Raw genomic sequence first — 19,445 nt, forward strand, 5'->3', positions numbered from 1 at the left:
TGTTGACATGAAAGCCCACCATGTCCAATGAAAACACTGTAGCAGAATATCTCATATTGGTGGCTTATAAACAACAGTTTATTTCTCACAGTGTAGAGATGAGAGGATAAGTGTACAGTGGTTTTCTGGTAAAGTTCTCAAGTTTCAGAAGGCCAGTTTCTCATACAGTAGAAAAGAAAGCTACAAAGTTCTAGTAAGCCCCCTTTAAAGGAAATAATCTCACTTTCAACATCTGATTTCCTCCCAAAGGCCGAAATATATTCAGGTGTTAGCACCTCAATTTTAGGTGAATAAAAGAAAATTTAGCTTGTACTCGTAAGTGTACAGATAAATATTTTTAGATGGAAGGTTACACAACTATCATGTTAATCTATTTTTAGAACATTCTCAAAATCTAAACAACATCCCTCATGCATGTTTGTTGTTAATCTCCATTATCCTTTTAGATATCAACTGTTCTGACATTGTATAAATTTACCCTTTGAGAATTTCTTGTAGATGTAATAATATATTTTATTATATGTGAATATTATGTATGTATCAAATGTAAGTATTTTGAGCCTGGCTTCATTCACTTGAAACAATATTATTTGTATTGTTGGATCATATATCAAGTTCATTACTGTAACTGCTAAACACAATTTGTGTTGTTGGTAATATATCAAGTTCATTACTGTAACTGCTAACACAATTTACAGATGTCATATACATTACTGACTAACAACCTGGAGTTTGTATTGCTCCCACACCTGCACTATGATGACTAAAGATGCACTGTGTGTGTTTTCTCCTTGTATACTTCTGGACTGTAGTACTACTGAGTCACATAAATCTACATGTAATTTTCTAGAAACTGTTAAATGTTTTTGTACATGATCCAAATTCCTCTGTACCCTTCCACTAATGACTCTCCCTTTGTAGTAACTGCATTTCCCTATTTAATTATCGAGTTAGCATTTTCACCAAATGACTTTCACTGAAATACTACCACCCTTTCCTCCTACTCTTCCTCTTCTTCTTCATGTTTTATTTATTTATGTTATTTTTTGACACAGGTTTTACTATGTGTCCAGGCTGACCCATGGGATTATGCAGCAGTTTTCCATGTCTGCACTGCCAGAGCCTTCCCCCACCTCCCCATTCCCCCAACCCCCGCCATGTACCAGGCTACAGCAGTGCTCTACAAGTGGTAGCAAGAAAGAAGAGGTAGTCCACTGTTTTAGTGTTTATTGTAGAGGAGTAGGGAAAGGGAGAAAGTAGAGAAGTAGAAGCTGGCTATAGCCACATGGAGAGAGGGGGAAGGGAATGGGAAGAGAGCAGGAGCAGGGGACAAGAGACAGACAGAACACAAGAGAGCAAGAAAATAAGAGAAGAGGAGAAAGAGGAGGGGCCAAGCATCCCTTTTAGAGTAGGCCAGGCTAATTGGCTGTTGCCAGGTAACTGTTGGGTGGGGCAAATCTGGCTGTAGCCAGGTAACTGTGGGGGTGGAGTCCAGCCAGAATACCATGGACTTGGGGCATTGCCCTACTTAACTGAAGGCCACAGGATTATGGAGTTGAGTACCTCATGGTGTCAGGAGCCTAGTGTCTGGGAACAGGGCAAAAAGACCTTCTGTCCCTCATGGATCAAATCCACTGGGTTGCCAGGTTTAAACCTAACTCAGCCAGAACAGACTGCCTTTCACGGTCTGGCATCTATGTGGGGTTGGAGTAACACAAGTCAAATGAGAAAGCTGCAAGGTTGTATTGCCTCTGTTTTGGGAAGCATGCATGTGGAAAGAATTACTCTGTCCTCCTTTAAACATTATATAAATTATATAAACAAACAAACAAATAAATAAATACATTTTTAAACTCAACACCTGTTGAGTTATATACAAACTTATCAGGTGTAAATTATATAAACAAACAAATATTTTTTTAAATCTGTTGAGTTGTATATAAAAGTGAATTTTATAGTTCAGGAAAGACTGGTAAGAGCCTATTTCTCTGTTGCCCTTTTGCCTAAGATATAGCCTTTAAGAGTTTATACGTTCTATAACATGTTTTTAAAGTTATAGAATAGCTAAAATTTCATCAATAGCATTTCTCGTCTGAGGTATAAAATGCTTCATAATGACACTATATTATATTTATAATTATAAAAACTACATAAATCCCTTCCAAACATAAATTGTGTGGTATAGGTTTTGAACATTACTAATTGCACTATTTATTAAAACTATCCATAACCAAAGACTATATTCATCTGTACAACACATTTCCTGCTCTTTAAAACATGCCCAGCACCTTTTACTTGTTAGTCATTCTTATTAATTCCTGGAGAACAAGTAAAAACCACTAGACTACCCGCTATGAAGATGAAGTGTGAGCTGTGATATAATCAGTGTGGAGTATTCACTCAGAACATGTGATTCTCTTGAGTTTCACCCCAGCACCATAGAAAACAAAACCTCAGAAATGTAAAACTAGGTAAATGGATGTTCAAAAATGCACTGTAAAACTAGCCTTGAACTCAAGCTATGTATAACTGATGCAATCTCACCTGGTTTTTCACTGTGGTGGTCTGTACCATCAGGTTCATTTGTTGAAACATATTTGAGTATTTGGTGTCCACAGCTTATAGAATAAAACAGATAAATATATATGATGAATGAAATTTTGTTTTATTTTACCTAAACATTAACTAGAAAATCTGCCCGAATTTTAAATGAGATCTCAACTGTAATATATCCTAAGACACTAATCTGTGCATAAACCTGAATGATATTATCTACAAAACTCCTGTGTCCCTAATGGAAATAACATACTTTTGAAAGTCAATAGTGGGGTCTAAATTAAAAACCTGTATTTCTATTGAAAACAAAATAATAAGACCAAATCAACAAGGGGCTACAAAATAACCACTAAGTAATGTATATTAAATAATTCTATTTACTGAAACAATATGAGGAGTAAAATACCATTGTATTTCACCTCAGATAGAGATTATTTATCTGGAAAATAATAGCACTGAACTGAGAAAAGCTTTATCTAAAACTATTATTTATATCAAGAGGACAGGGTTTTAATCCATCCTCCACTTATAGAATCAGAAACTACTAATACTTTTAAGAGAACTTGTGTTTTAAAACAGAAACAAAGTGGCTATGGTACTTACCTGCTACACAGATTGCTGTCAGAGTTCCTAAGGTACTGATGGAAATCTGTGGCATTTGATATACTGCCCAGTGATCTATGTAAAATAATATTTGGCTTAGTAAGAAAATCAGTAGTATCAGGAAATCCTATGGGTGATCGATTAGTTAGAGACCCAGCAGACACTGGTACATGGCTTGAAGAATTCAGAAGACTGAGGCTGGTCAAAGCACCTGAAAATTAAGAGAGAGGTTATATAAATAAGTACAGATTTATGAGTATGCATTCACTCTATCTGTTATGCTTTTTTAAAAGAAGCATTTGCCTCCTAAAAAATTTACCTAGATAATAACTTTGTATGTATGCTGGGCTTTAATGAGTCTAAAAATTTAAGTAACTGGTGTATTTGTCATTATTGACCACTACTAAGTAATCAGCCTCTGGCATAATAACACAGAGAAGGCAAATACTGAGTTCCTTTAAATGTCTGGCTGCACAGCATAAATTTTTGAATTCACATTGGTCTTGATCTTTCATATTTTATGAAAGGCCTGTGATTGCAAGAAAAAAGAAAAACAGATCAGTTATCCTTTACATTCTATCAAAAAAAGCTTGACTGTCCACATGACAAAAAGTATTGAATTTTTTTCTTAATTCATAATATTCAATATTGAAAAACTAAAGTTCTTAACAACATTAAGCAAACTGATAAAATTATACTAGTGCATGGATGTCTTTTAATAGAGACATCCATGAGTTTCCAGCTCATCCAACAAGCACTTAAGAGGCTACTTTATGCTAAAAATGTGTTGAATTTCACTATGTTCATAGCAGTCTTATATATCATAGCCAGAAGCTAGAAAGAACCCAGATGTCCTTCAACAGAGGAATGGATACAGAAAATGTGGTACATTTACACAATGGAGTACTACTCAGCTATTAAAAACAATAACTTCATGAAATTTGCAGGCAAATGGATGGAACTAGAAAATATCATCCTGAGGTAACCCAATCATAAAAGAACACAATGTTATGTACTCATTGATAAGTGGTTATTAGCCACAAAAAAGCTCAAAATACAATTCACAGTCCATATGAAAGCCAAGAAGAAGGAAGATCACACCAAAGTGTGGAGGCTACAGTTCTTCTCAGAAAGGGGAAGAAAATAATCTTGGAAAGTAGAGGGAGAGAGGGATCTGGGAGGGAGAGAAGAGGGGGAGGAAAAGGGGGGCCAGTTCAGATGAGGGAGATGGGAGAGAAGTACAGAGGGTCAGGAATTTGAAAGGAGGTGTGTAGCAGTGGGGAAGGGGGAACAAGGCATAGCCACTAGAAACTCCCAGATGCCAGGGACTCAAGAGGTTCCCAGGACCCAACAGAGAGGAAATTAGCCAAAATAACCAACAAAGGCAAGATAGAACCTATAGAAATCATATCCAGTGTATAGGCATGACACCCGGTTGAGGGATGGGGCCACCAACACACCTAAAAAAGTAATCCAGAATTCTACCTGTCAAAAGAAAATAGAGGGGAAAAGAGTGGAGCAGAGTCTGAAGGAAAGGCCATCCAGAGACTGCCTATAACTGTTAGGTTGTAGGCATGGAATTTTCTACCCTCATACTAAATAATTTACCACAATTATAATTTTATAAAATCAATACACTCTTCTAAATTCTCTTGTTCTGGATCTCTACCTATTTCAAGTCAATAAAATAATTCTTTATGTTCTATTGAAATGCTAAATCTATCAAAGTATATAGTACACAGATGTTGAAAATCTGTTTACTGTGTGAACTAACAAATGGACAACACAAATGGCTTAATCATGTTAACACAGTATATGATATTCAAAATTTGTGAAATGAAATGTATGTTGCCATATGGTTTGAGGGTTCCAACGTCTAATTAAAAACAGAATCATTTGTAAGCCAGATAAGATGATGTACACCTAAGTTCCAACTACGTGAAAGGCTGAGGTAGAAAGAGCCCAAGGGTGCAAGGTCAACCTATCCAACAGTAAGAGTACTTGTAAAAACAGGATGATTTCTTACCAGCTCTTCTCAGACCTGCATGGTGTGTCAGTGACACAGACGACGACCTCTGCTTTGGAAATGTCAAAAGATTTGAACTAAAAGGCCCATTTAGGTGGCATCCATAACTTAAAAAAAGAAAAAGAAGAATTTTTAATCATAAAAATTCCTTTTTCCCCCTATTTTCTCTTTGCAAATCAATTAGCAAATTAGTACTTCTGCACTCTAATATAGGACTTCTGCCTCAGACCTAGTGGAGATCCAGTAAAGCTTTTCTATTAAAAAGAGCAAAATAATAAATGCTTCTGACTTTTTTGTTCATAATATTTCTGATGCAATTTCTCAATGCTGATGCAATAGCAAAGAAGTCTGTGAATTCTCTAAACTGGCACAAGAGAGTTTCCTCAGGATGCTTCTCACAAAACATGATGGTGCAGGTCCAGGCCTGCAGGTATAGTCTATTAATCATTCTGAAGGTTAAGTTATCACCTGGACAGCTTCTTGAAACAGACTGCTTCCATCCCCACGGTTTCCAATTTGGTAAGTCTTGGCTAGGCCTAGTTAATATGGTTTTCTAACAAGGTTTCAGATGATACAGGTTTGCTGATCCAAGGTCCTCACTGAGAACCACTGGCCTAAAATTAAGCTTTTCTTATTTCCTGTTCCCCTTTCTCAGGGACACCATTGTTAGCCTAGTCGATTTATAGAACTGAAATATTTACTATAGGTTCTACAGCTTTCACTAACAAATTAAATATGGATCATGTACTGCCTATATTTAAGCACAGTATACCATAAAATATATGATATCTGTTGAAAAGTATATGAAACACATAGGTGTTGCATCTTCTTTTCTTTATATATTGACTGGCCTACTTTCTTCTATAAGTTGTCTCCAGATATGACCTTGAACATATACTGACTGCCACTCTTATAAGTCACTTATTTAGCAGTCATTTTTCTAAATAGTTACAAGTATGCACAGCAGTTGAGCAGGTCTTAGGACTGCATTCTCGGTCTACTTGCTTTCAATTTTTATTGATATAGTAAAAGTAAGCTCCTCCCAGCTCCATACATCCTTCCTGCTCTTTCTAACTCCATTTACTCAACAAGGAGCTACTTTTGACCTCAGACTATTTATTTATATTTCTATTATAAATGCTCCCATATTATTCATAATTTTAATGCTTAAAGATTTTTTGAATGTTTGTGTGGTGTATGCATGTTCATGTGTGTGGGCACATGTATGTGTTCACAGGAAGGTATACTTGCATATGTATAAGCATGTGTGAGCAGGCTTGCGGCTGGCATATGAAATCTTGACTGAATGCTCTCAACCTCACTCAGTCTTACCATGAAACCCAAAGCTTGCTAATAAGGCTAGTCTAGCTAATGAGTTGATCTCAGGATACCTTTTCTCCGCTGACTGAGTGCTAAAATTATAAACAAACCTCCAACCCAGCATTTATATAGATGCTAGGAACCCAAACTCAGACCCTTACACTAGTATAGCAAGCATTTTTTTCACTGAGCCATTTGCCCAGTCCCTAGAGATTAATTTCTCTCGTTGATTTGTGAGTTTTTTGGGGCTCTGTGTCTTTTTTATATCCACATTCACTGTAAATATAGCACAGTGATTGATAAAGGTGTTCAAAGGATTTGGGGGGGGGAGGCAAAAAATAGACTCTTTAGGTTTTTACTTTACAAAATATGATAGATCTTGTCTACTGTGAAATTTGAGTGAGTGCTTTTTCTTTATAGCATCAACAGCAAAATTCAACATGGACACCAGACTACATAGGACATTTTTAACCAGTCATCTGTCTTTAAAGACGTATATTAGTATAATCACAAACCCTGCACTGTAACTGAAAGACTTCAGTGAGAATGGCTAGAACTTTGCATAAAATGGGAGGGGGAATTGGGGAATTCCACAAGCTGAACAGATTACTTCTTACTTAACAAAGCTGCTTTTCTCAGAAGGTGATAGCTTTTGCTGATCATCTGGTTGTTAGACAGCTTCAAGAAATCTAACATTAGTTGATTTCTTGTAGAGAGCTTTCCAAATTATTTTCAATGCTCTTTTTAAATCAGCAACATTTTTGCTGTTTCTGTTCTGTTCTGTTTCTGTTCTGTTCAGTGGCTCACAAGTCAATGAGTTTTTAGTTAACCCAGTTGCCCTCATTCTTTGAAGGGCATTGATTTTCATCTTTTCCAAGTAAGACTGCAGGTTTGTCATAAGGTAATAACAGATTTTCGACTTCCAGACTAAGTGTTCAGAATCATTCTATACGTATTAGTAAGACATCCCAAAACATAATGATTAGAAAAGCCATACAATCACCCTTTCCTTAAGGAAGATCGAACAATTGGTGAAGGACACTAAAACTGTCTAGGGGGCTAATTCAATAGCCCAAGTGACTTCTGGCAAAACTATAAAATAGTGTACATAACATGATAAAGGAGAAGATGAAATATGGGGCAACATTACTGATAGACTTAACTGTTATGTGTGGAATGAGGTACTGGGTACAAAAATATCAGCAAGTATTCAAAGTAATTTAACTTTGTAAACAACCCCTAAATCAGAGAAGATAGAATTATACCAAGAAATAAAGGCCAAAATGGATATCAAATTAAAAAAAGACATCTGAGGGATTAGAAATTTGGCTTCAGTTATATTCGGAGAGCTTTAATACGATAATCATGTTAAATTCATCGTCAGGGAAACTATAATCAAACCCAAAATTGAGTTCAAATCAAGACCCAAAAACCTTGGATGAGAAGAAACTACAATAATATCAAGGTGAATGCAGAGCTATTGCAAAACACAGTAAAGTTTCCTGGATAAAAGTATCACTGGTATTAATTGACATCATTTAGTGTATGTCTATATGACGGTCACATGACTTTTTAAATTAAATTCTCTGATATTTACTTAAAATTCACTGATTTATTCTTACTAGACATGGTCCAAATGTCCAATACCCATATGTAGCTAAAGGCTACAACTTAGAGAGTGCAGATAAAAGGTATTTGTCTCTGCATTAATTTTGTATAGCATGGATCCAGAGGCTTATATTATAAAAGACTGGTGGTTGTTGCTGTTTTACAAGTTCTTGACTGTCTCAGTTATGTTTTCTATTGTTGTGATTAAATGCCATGACCAACAGCATCTTGGAGAGGAGAGGGTTATTTATATCAGCTTACACCTCTCCATCACTGATTATTATTACATTATGACACTCGATCACTGATGGAGGTCAGGGAAGGACTCAAGGCAGAAAGAAGCCTGCAGGTGGGGGCTCTGGAGGAATGGGGCTCAATGCTTGCCCTGCAGGGTTTGCTCAGCTTGCCTTATAGTCAGAACCCAATCAGCCCAGGGGTGGCAACATCCACAGTGAGCTGGGCCCTCACACATTGATCAGTAATCAAGAAAATGCCCCACCAGCTTTACCTAAAATGCCTGATGGAACTGAGGTTCCTATTCCAAGATGACCCTAGCTTATGTCAAATTTATATAAAACAAGCCAACACACTATGTAGTCCAACTATGTATAAAGAACATTTAGAAATTTAGTGTGGAGAAATACCAGCTTCTGTATACTAGAAAAATTATATTTAGCATTTAAGATATATGTCTATTTAAAGGAGACACATATCATAAAACCAATTACTTGGTTGGCCAAATTCCTAAATCTGAAAAATATGAATCTATCTGAATATGTTAACTGAATCCAGAGAATCTGTGCACATCAGAAACACTTCTCAACTGAAAATGAACATTTATCTATATTGTATTTTTATTATAATTATTTGAGGCAGCACTTAGATAAAAATGAGTTGAATATAATATGTCACACATTTTTAACTGAAATTGCATTGCCATACTGCAAATGTGAACAGTTAAAACAAAAACTTAAATACAACTAGGTATTTCCAAGATAATGATTCCTCTCTATGGCAAAGAAACTTAAGTCTTCAGCTCATTTCTATTTCCCATTGGCCTGTATCACACCTCCTTTTAATTAAAAAAAAAAAAACTATCATGTTTACATTTAAGACAAAATTTTTACAGCCTCTCATTCTTCTGTACTATAAATTATTCATACTTTACTCTACTGTTCTATACATTAAAGTTTTAAGAGAAAGAAATTAATTTGATCAAACACAACAAAATTCAAGTTAACAAACCAAAAAAGAATGTGGAAATTATAATTATTTGAGAATATTTCACTTATAAGTCTTAACATAGAGTTTAACATTGAACAGCTATGTACCAATCCTGCCATCTACTGTTTCAAATGTGTAATTTTACACAACTGAAACTAAACAAAGTTTAGCTTAACACCTGCTCAGTAGTAAGATAGTATAGCCTAACATGGAATTTCTATTCATTATAATTCTACTAACCCAGATAAGTGACTGAAAAGAAGCTTCTACCCATCTTTCATGGATTTCAGAATAAAAACTGAATTCTCAGTTATTGGGGAAACGGTATTTATTAATATTCATAAAATTTATTTCCTGTAGTTTCCCAGTCTCATTTAACTGTGATTTCTGATTTAGCAGTGTTTCATTTCAAGCCAGTTCTCAACGGATTATAGAATAAGTGTGTAGGAACAGGATTTGGAAGATTTTTGCTATCTTAAACTAGCAACTATGATAAGTCTGGAGAATATGTCTTTTCCAAGGCCTTAACTGGCATACTACACAATGGATTAGTGACTGCTTCCATAACTTTGAAAGATGCTCTACCATAATAGTAGAAAACGTGACTAGCATGTGGGAGTGGTCTAGGTTGGAGCTTTTCAGAAGAGATCAGAAGGGTCCAAGAATATGGTATGCTACATTGACTTTAGTTGCCCTAGGTCAGTGGTTAACTTGTGGGTCACGACCCTCTGGGAGTCAACTGACCCTTTCATAGAGGTCACCTAAGACCATCAGAAAACAGAATTTTCAAACTATGATTCATAACAGTAGCAAAATTATAGTTATGAAAAAGCCACAAAAATAATGTTATGGTCACCACAACATGAGGAACTGTATAAAAGGCCAAGCATTAGGAAGGCTGAGAACTATTGACAACTGCAGCCATCTTATGGATATGGTTTTTAAAGGCTCCAACATCCTCTGTACTCAGCTGATGGAAGCTTTGATAAATTCTTAACTTCTTTTTAATAGTTTCTTGATTAGAACTACTATTGATAAGGTAGACTACACAGGTTTAACAAAAACAAGAGGTAACCCAAAACTGTCTGTTCCTACCATGATTCTAAAAACCCACATAAAGACAGAAAAGGGAGTAACCCTGTTCCAAAGAAAACACCAGCCATTTCTGGAGTTCCCTGATTTTTTTCATTTCTTTGGAATAATACTTTGAGCAACACTTCTCTCGTGTTCAACTTCAATCTATAGCGATGCTCTCTCTTTAGAAGCCTGCATTCACCCCTAGAGTAGTCTTTCTCTGCCTTGTAGTTAACTTCCAATACTTTATCTCATTCCATTTTTTCCACTGACAGACACAAGAACTAAAACACTAGCTATATAGCTCAATATAGTCTCTATATTTGGGGCCTTCTCAGACTTTACCACGTTTAAGAATTACTACCTATGTTGTCCTAAAAATACTGCAACAATTCTATCTTGATTTTATAACTACTTCAAACCTTGTTTTAAAAAAAAAGTGGGGGCTGCTTTACACTGAAGAGGTTCTCCAGAAGAGTTTACCTGGAAACGCTGAGCTCCTGGTGAGACCTCTTGCCTCCGCTACGGTCCCACCTTGAACAGTGCTCGTTAGACAGCAGCGAGGATGCTCCTGAGCTCCTCCTCAGCTGTGGGGCTGGGAAACCAGGTCTGCTACTCAATCCCTGCCAAATAAGTCCAAAACAGCTAAATCATCATCCTTTAATATGGTACATAAAATAGCACATTGAAAATCAATATAATATATACAAGTAAAACAAAACTTAACTCTGAAAATCTTCCAACTTTCTACTTCCAGTTCCAATTTCCACGTTTGATACTGTTAACTATTTATTCTTAATCAAAAGCTCCTGAACTCTTATGACAAACTACACTTTTTAATTTTTACATTTTATTTATAGTAAAAAAAAAAAATCAGAGCCTAAAAAGTGGTCGTGGAAGATTGACACTAAATATCCACTTCAGAGTACAAGGTAGGGCCCAGGTAGTCACCACTTTTTATACGTTTAGCAAAAGGAAAATAAATACATGATAACTAATGTGGAAAAACTCCAGGTTCTCAGTTACCTTTAAAAATTAATGATTAAATTAAATGCAAAACATCTTAAATGTTATTTTACTGTAATTTTTTGAGTAAATTCTCAATTGATCTAAACATTCACATAAAGGGAATAATACTTTTCTTAAACTATTATAAATAAATAAATGTGTCCATGATATACACCTAATATAATGTCTGCTTTAAATATTTCCTCCACTAGAGACACTACAACAATATAAGAAAGCTAAATACTCTAAGTTTTCACAAGAACACTGATTTTGTAAAAATTCATGATAAGTTAGATATACTATCATTCTTGCTTACTTTGACATAGGTTTAAATTAACTTTCTTAGTTTGTAACATATGTAAAAAAAAAAAAGTTTCTACTGAAATATCTGTCCCCTGTTGCCTGCCTTTGGATCCCCATCAGGGCCTCGATGTGCTCAGTCCTGCTGGGACTTGATGCTCCAGGGCAGCCTGGTACCCATAGGAGACTTTCCCTTCTCTGAGAAGGGGAGTAGTATTGGGGAAAGGGACTAGTTGGGGTGGGACTGGGAGAAGGAGGGCTTCAATCAGGATATAAAGTATATTATTTATTATAAATAAATAAATGAAAAACAGAACCATTTCTCCCTATCCCCTTTCCTTTTACTAATTATTTTTTCACAAATTCGGAGACTCTTTTCTGATTTAAAATAAATCTTTGTGTTTATATGCTTATCCAAAATCAGAGACAAATTAGATATGAAACTCTAATAAGGAGTTTAAAGAACACAAAGAAAAGGCGAAATTGTTACTTCCTTGTTTTTAAATGAATTTCATCAGCAGATTCCAACACTCTAAATAATGTAATTCAACACTCTAAATAATGTAATTAACTACAAAGCTTAGGAAATGAGTTATTTAGACATTCTGCTTAATATCATATTTTAAATATACAAGAAAATTTTTCTGCACACTAAATATAACACCATGATAATGCTTTCGATGGGGCTTTTCTTATTAGAATATTTTTGTTTTCTTTTTTAAAGTTTTGGGAAAAAGTCATAGTACATAAACCCAGTCCTTGGTCTCTGCCTCCCGAGGGCTGCAGTTACAGGAGGATGCCACTATACCCTGCTACTGAGCACGACTTTCAAGGATTACTCTCTTTAAAACTCACTACTTTAGACTAATAAATGTCAGTGGAAAATGAAAAAGAAAAACAGGGGGAGGGAAGAGGGCTTATGAGACTTGCGGGGAGTGGGGACCCAGAAAATGGGAAATCATTTGAAATGTAAATAAAAAATATATAAATAAAAAAATACAGCTAAAAAAAAGAAAAAGATACTAGGTGAAAATTCAAGAATAGCTTAAGAATTATTTCCTTAATTACTATCATCCCTTTTGGGTGTTTGTAATTATGTTGTGTACTAAAAAGTCACAAGAATCTATACCATTGTAAAATCAACTGTAGTGAATACGAGCACTATTTGCTAAACTTTTTAAAAGTAGAAGCATCAATTAACTATTTTTGACCCAGATTATCAATAGTTTTAAAGTCTATAACTGTCCTTGCTTAATTTTTCAACATTTATAAACCCTAATATTGAGACCTAACAAAATCAAATTAACTCAAAAATTCCATATTTTCTTTTTCTATGTTCTGTATAAACTAGTACAATTTTAAAAAATAACTTATTTAAATTTTATCTTTTCTTGGTTAGTTCTAAACAACTGAACTACAATAATCTCTAAAATATTTTTAGCTTTAAAGCTTTATGATTTTAGATATTGGAGAGGCATTACAATTCAACAATAAATAACAGCACAATAAACAAACATAATATGTACCAAATTAATATATCCTACATGTATTAATTTCTAAAGTAAATCTTATTTTTAAGTACCAAAACAAAATTAATTCCATATCTAATTATGGAAAAAAAAGAGCACTCACTGAGCTATAAAAATGCCAGGAAGTAAAGAGAGTCAGGGTTTTAAATATGTAAAAACCATTAAGTAGTAATAATATATTATTATAATGGCCATTTGTTCTTGGTTTGACCAATATAACTCCTGAACTCTATAAATGAAAAGAGATTAATGATATGATCTCTTTTATATAAGCCTAGACTTAAGATCCTTGCTGCTTACTATTTCTTACTACAATGATATCAAATAGTACTTAGCATATAAATTGCAACTGTTAAATATAACAGTTATACTTAAAATAAAAATTGCTACAAGCATTATATTTGCCCAGTATATAAGGTCCTGGGTTCAATCCTCAGCCCTGGGAAGGAATCACTGAAAAGTGAGTACAGAATTGCTTTCATTCATAACTGTCCGGAAAGCTTCAGTAGCATGATATAAAAGCAGCTGGTCCTTGGAAAAGAAATGGTGTTGTTATATAACATTCACAGGAATGTTTTAATGAAAATAAATCATTAAATGAGATAAGCAAGGCTGGATGATTACTGTATTTTAACCTTGTGAAGTTTTCGATCTCCTTTCTCTACTGGATCTTCTACTTCAGAGCAGGGATAAAATCCAGGAAATGGTGTAAACGAATTCATCTTTGGCCTACAGGAACCTGAGAAAGCACCCATCAAGCTGCTGATACTCCGCAGAGAAGAAATGACTTGTGGGGGAAGGCTTGGATCAATCAGAAGGTCTGACACCATATTGCGAGCTTCATTTAGCACTGAAAGATCAACTCCATTTCCACCTCCAGAATTCTAAAAAACAAAAAAAGGAAAAATATGTATTTGTTACACAGAGAGTTTAACGCTACAAAAGTCTGACTTAAGGCAGCGACAAATCATCTTCTGCGGGTGGCAGGCCTTAGACTAAGATGCCGCACAATGTGTGCACCTTATTGTGACTCTCCAGAGGATGTTCTATTGTTACCTTGCGGCTGCAGTCTAGCACAAAGGGGCTGGAGGAGAGAGCACTTCTGCTCCTTCCTTTGAGTTCATGTCTCTCTTCTGCCTTAACTATGAGTCGTCCATGCTCTCGACACTTGGTCGTGCTGTGTTGTCTTGAATGTATGCTGTAGTATTTAGTTCAGCTTTTATAGTTTTAGGCCAGAGGTAGTCTGATGCCAACTAGTCTCTCTCTTATTGAGAGTAATACTGCTTCCACAGACAGCTAGATAAAATACTATCCTCCTACATATCAGAACTAAATAAAGGTGTATGAGCTCATGTTATGTAATTTCAATAAAAGTAAGTATTAAGCATCTCTGAAATTATTACATAAGAATGATCAAAGATGGCCTGAGAGAATGTTAATTCTTCAGTATGAGAAAATACATCAGGTTGTACATTTATGTGAAAAAAATCAAGCCATCCTTATTAAAAAGATCTTATTGAATTTTGGTCCATGATTATATTAAAAGTACTTTTAAAACCACTACGTTTTTAATTTTCTTTTTCTTTTATATTTAATAAACTTTTACAAATCTACTTCTATGAAGATTCTAGCTAACTTAGTTCAAATAAAGAGTGTTTTATTATAGAGAAATCCTGTGAGAATAGCTTTCCCAAAGGATGGGTGATTTCAACAGACATCAATATCGTTCATACACACCTGGTAATGAGGTTTACACCACTGCTTCAAGTCCCAGTCCCAGAGAATCATCTGTAAAAGAGCACTTGGTTACAAGCCATGAACAAACACATATAGAGGTAAGTTGTGTCCTCTCCACTGATGACACCTATGACCGCTTACATCTCAGAAAGGGAATGAAGAGATGAGAATAAAAATAATCTCTTTACAGATTACTTCATTAATTTACTTTATAACTCAGCAATCTGAAGACTAAACCATTTTCAGAACAAAAGCACTACAATAACTTATATTAACCTTCAACTATGTATTATTTGGCTGGAAAGATGGCTCAGAGGTTAAGGCCACTTGCTGCTCTCACGGATCAAATCCCAGCACCCTCCTGGGATCTGTGGCTTACAACTGCCTGTAACTCCAATCCTAGAAGATCCTGTGCCCAGTTCTGGACTCCCTGGGCATTATATGCACATGGCACACATACAGACAAACATATACACATAACTAAGCTTAAAATTTTAAATATAAAAATAACATAATAAAGAAAAAACAGATCCAAAAGCATGTCACTGAAAACGTAAGAAAACTGAACTCTAAGCAAACAGGCCACAGCCACCCCAAAGAGTCGTCATAATCTTAAGTTGGAGTGTGTGTGTGGAGTTATTCCCTCCAATGAACAAACCTTCAGAACTTCTTGTGCCCTCGGTTAAATTACTTTCAAGGAAATGGTCAATAAGAATCAAAGTATACCCTTTTCAAAACACAAAAAAGTAGTGTTTTGCTGCTTTTGTTTCTAGTGTAACTCTTAGCCCAGCTTTGCTTTCTCTGCTTCTTCCTAGAAGGCTTCCTGCCTATCTGGCTTGTCTAATAATACAGCAGTCACTGCATTCAACAAGACAGTTAACTGCACTGACTGAGCTATCCTAGCCCTGACAGTCTATTTCTATGAACTGTTTTAAGTTAATGAATACGTTTCTTCTTTTGGCTTAAATAATTACTTATTGCCATTTTCTATAAGACTTGAACCCTAATATTAAGTAGGCCTTTAAATTTGTTTTTAATCCTAAAATGTTCTTCATACTTCACTACTTATATTGTTTCTTATCCTTGGGCTTATGCCTTTTGGTTTCAAAAATCTTTTTTAAAAACCTTTTTTAAGGCTAGTTTTAATGACTGATTCATGTTATATATCACTAAGGCCACTTTCTACAGACATGAGAGGGGAGCTTTATTTCTTGGTCTCATCCTCCTTAAAAGGTCTCGTTTTGTACAATTTAATTTTTTGGAATTTAAAATATCCTTCTCTCATATATGTCCCCTACCTCTCATTCAAACTCATGGCCTCTTTTTTCTTGTTACATGTATATGTATACAGGTATATGTGGCAAGGGTTGGTTGTGAGATCCCCTTGTTTTCTTTGTTTGTTTCTTTTTTTTTTTAATCACATCTCCAGCAGGCTATGATGCATACAGTGGCCAATCTTAAGTTCACAGTATCGTCTGAGAAGCCAGGACAGGATCCTCACCCTTCTCATCCAAACCATCTTCTCAGGCAGTCACACATAGGCATTCTGCTATGCTCACACACATGCCCTTCCTCCAGCCAAAGTGTATTTTCCTGCTATCAAGCTTGGAATGGACAGGCACAGGCTGACAGATGATAAAGCCCATCTTTGATCAGTTTCCAGATCTGCTGGTAGGCATTGGTAGTGGCAAATTCATTGGTCTCACTGGGGTCCATCCAGAACTCCTTTGTGCCTCAGCAGAGACCATTTAAAAAGGGGAGCAGCACCTGAAACCTGAGCATACTCATGGCTATAGCAGTAAAAGAAAGGCTGCAAAAAAAGTGAAAAGGTGTTATCTATTTGGTCACTACTCCAACATTTCCAATTGCTTGGAAAAACCATTTTTGTAAGGGAACCGAGTACATGCTTTGAAAACCATCCGTGATCTCATGCTTGATTTTTTTTCTTTAAAATGTATTAAAATATAAAAAAAAATTGTTCAGAATCAGGCTGATAGTAGGATAGTCATTGTGGACTATAATTTGGTGGTTCCTCTTTTAGAAAATATACCATCTTCAGTCATTAAAAGGGGCTGTGGTATTGTTGCTATCCCATCATCAAAATCCTTTCAGAAGCAATTTCTGTTTCCTACTGAAATCTATCGCTTTCCTAAGAAGATTCAAATATACTATATCCACTTAAAGAAAATGAATGGGCCAGTGCCCAAAAATGGCTGTAGCATAACAACGGACAAAGTATTTTTTAATAGATAGGATTACTAAGTGTAGTCTTGCTATAATTACTTTAGGTTGTGATTTAATAACCATGAAATCTGGATTGTAAAGACACTAATGCAGTTTAAGACAATAAGACTAATAACTCAAAATTGCTGAGATTCTCTTGTACTTCAGACTGCTATGATCCACTCTACATGCTGTCTGTACTGGATTTGCTTTGGAGATTTAGCCGTAACACAATAATTCTGTCCTTACTTTAGCACGACGAAGCTTCTAGCTTTTGAGGTGATCAACTAATCACCATTCCTTAATAGTAGCACAATCACCGCTCATTATTATGACTTTTATAAACCTGATGTTTTTCTCAAGTTTACCAATAAGTATTCGTATTTATTGGTATTTATATTTATATTCAGACCTAGTATTCTTGGTAGAGGCCCCCAATAAATGTTAATCAAAAGTCAAACTACATAAATAGATATATTACATAAAAGATATGTGCTACACATTTTGGTATTAAAGTATCTAGGAAAGGAAGAAATCATTGTTAAAAAAAAAAAAAAGCCTAAATAGCTTCCTGGGTAGAAGAGTAATAATGAAAATAGGTTGAAAGACATTGGCCTGAAGTATCCCTGCTGCTTGTTTATGAGATTGATACTTTGCAGATATTCTGAGTTCAGATAAATGGCCTACTCAAATACACCCAAGAGGAGTAGATGAAAGGAAATAATCAAACACAGGGCTGAAATCAACCAAATAGAAACAAAAAGAACTATACAAAAAAAAAAAATTAACAAAAGCAGGAACTGGTTCTTTGAGAAAATCAACAAGATAGATAAACCCTTAGCCAGACTAACCAGAGGGCACAGAGATAGCATCCAAATTAACATAATCAGAAATAAAAAGGGAGACATAACAACAGAACCATGGAAACTCAAAAACTGATCAGATCCTACTACAAAAGTTTATACTCAACAAAATTGGAAAATCTGGATGAAATGGACAGTTTTCTAGACAGATACCTGGTGCCAAAGCTAAAAAAGTAGCAGATAAATCATCTAAACAGTCTCATGACCCCTAAAGAAATAGAAGCAGTCATTAATAGTCTCCCAATCAAAAAAATAAAAATAAAAAAATAAAAAACACACCCAGGACCAGATGGGATTAATGGAGAATTCTATTAGACCTTCAAAGAAGACCTAATACCAATACTCTTCAAACTATTCCACAAAATAGAAACAGAAGGAACACTGCCCAATTTGTTCTATGAAGCCACACTTACACTGATACCAAAACCACACAGAGACCAAACAAAGAAAGAGAACTTCAAACCAATTTCCCTTATGAATATTGATGTAAAAATACTTAATAAAATTCTCACAAACTGAATCCAAGAACACATCAAAACATTCATTCACCACAATCAAGTAGGCTTTATCTCAGGGATGCTGGGATGGTTCAATATATGGAAATCCATCAATGTATTCCACTACATAAACAAACTCAAAGAAAAAAACCACATGGTCATTTCATTAGATGCGGAAAAAGCATTTGACAAAATTCAGCATCCCTTCATATTAAAAGTCTTAGAAAGATCAGGAATTCACAGTCCACATCTAAACATAGTAAAAGTAATATACCAGTACCAATACCATGTAGTTTTTTTTGTTGTTGTTTTTTGTTTTTGTTTTTTTTAAATCATGATTGCTCAGTAGTACAGCTTGATGTTAGGGATGGTGATTTCTCCCAAAAGTTCTTTTTTGTTGAGAATAGTTTTTGCTATCCTGGGTTTTTTCTCAGGGATGCCAGACATCAAACTAAATGGAGAGAAACTTGAAGCAATCCCACTAAAATCGGGAACTAGACAGGCTACCCACTCTCTCCCTATCTATTCAATATAGTACTTGAAGCTCTATTTAGAGCAGTTAGACCACAAAAGGAGATCAAAGGAATACGAATTGAAAAGGAAAAAGTCAAAATAACACTATTTGCAAATGATATAACAGTATACGTAAGTGGCCCCAAAAATTCCAGCAAAGAACTCCTAAACCTGAAAAACAACTTCAGCAAAGTAGCTGAATATAAAATTAATTCAAACCAATCAGTAGCCTTCCTCTACTCAAAGGATAAACAGGATGAGAAGGAATTAGGGAAATGACATCTTTCACAACACACAAATGACATTACATACGTTGGTGTTGGTGTGACTCTAAACAAGCAAGTGAAAGATCTGTAGATCTTTC

The 19,445-nt window shown here is 35.2% G+C and overlaps 1 protein-coding gene across 1 annotated transcript in view; it reads right to left on the reverse strand.

Moving 5' to 3' along the window:
• Pde3b (phosphodiesterase 3B) overlaps positions 1–19,445 on the reverse strand; it is a 134,685-nt gene that overhangs the window by 32,272 nt on the left and 82,968 nt on the right. Inside the window, exons 2-7 of the mRNA XM_052200869.1 lie at positions 14,986–15,036; positions 13,884–14,132; positions 10,895–11,034; positions 5,186–5,292; positions 3,160–3,370; positions 2,545–2,618 (exon numbers count right to left, since the gene is read on the reverse strand). Coding sequence (XP_052056829.1) covers positions 2,545–2,618; positions 3,160–3,370; positions 5,186–5,292; positions 10,895–11,034; positions 13,884–14,132; positions 14,986–15,036 — 832 coding nt within the window. The remainder of the gene's footprint in view (positions 1–2,544; positions 2,619–3,159; positions 3,371–5,185; positions 5,293–10,894; positions 11,035–13,883; positions 14,133–14,985; positions 15,037–19,445) is intronic.

The sequence above is a fragment of the Apodemus sylvaticus genome, chromosome 1 (assembly GCF_947179515.1).
Source record: "Apodemus sylvaticus chromosome 1, mApoSyl1.1, whole genome shotgun sequence".
Taxonomy (NCBI): Eukaryota; Metazoa; Chordata; class Mammalia; order Rodentia; family Muridae; genus Apodemus; species Apodemus sylvaticus.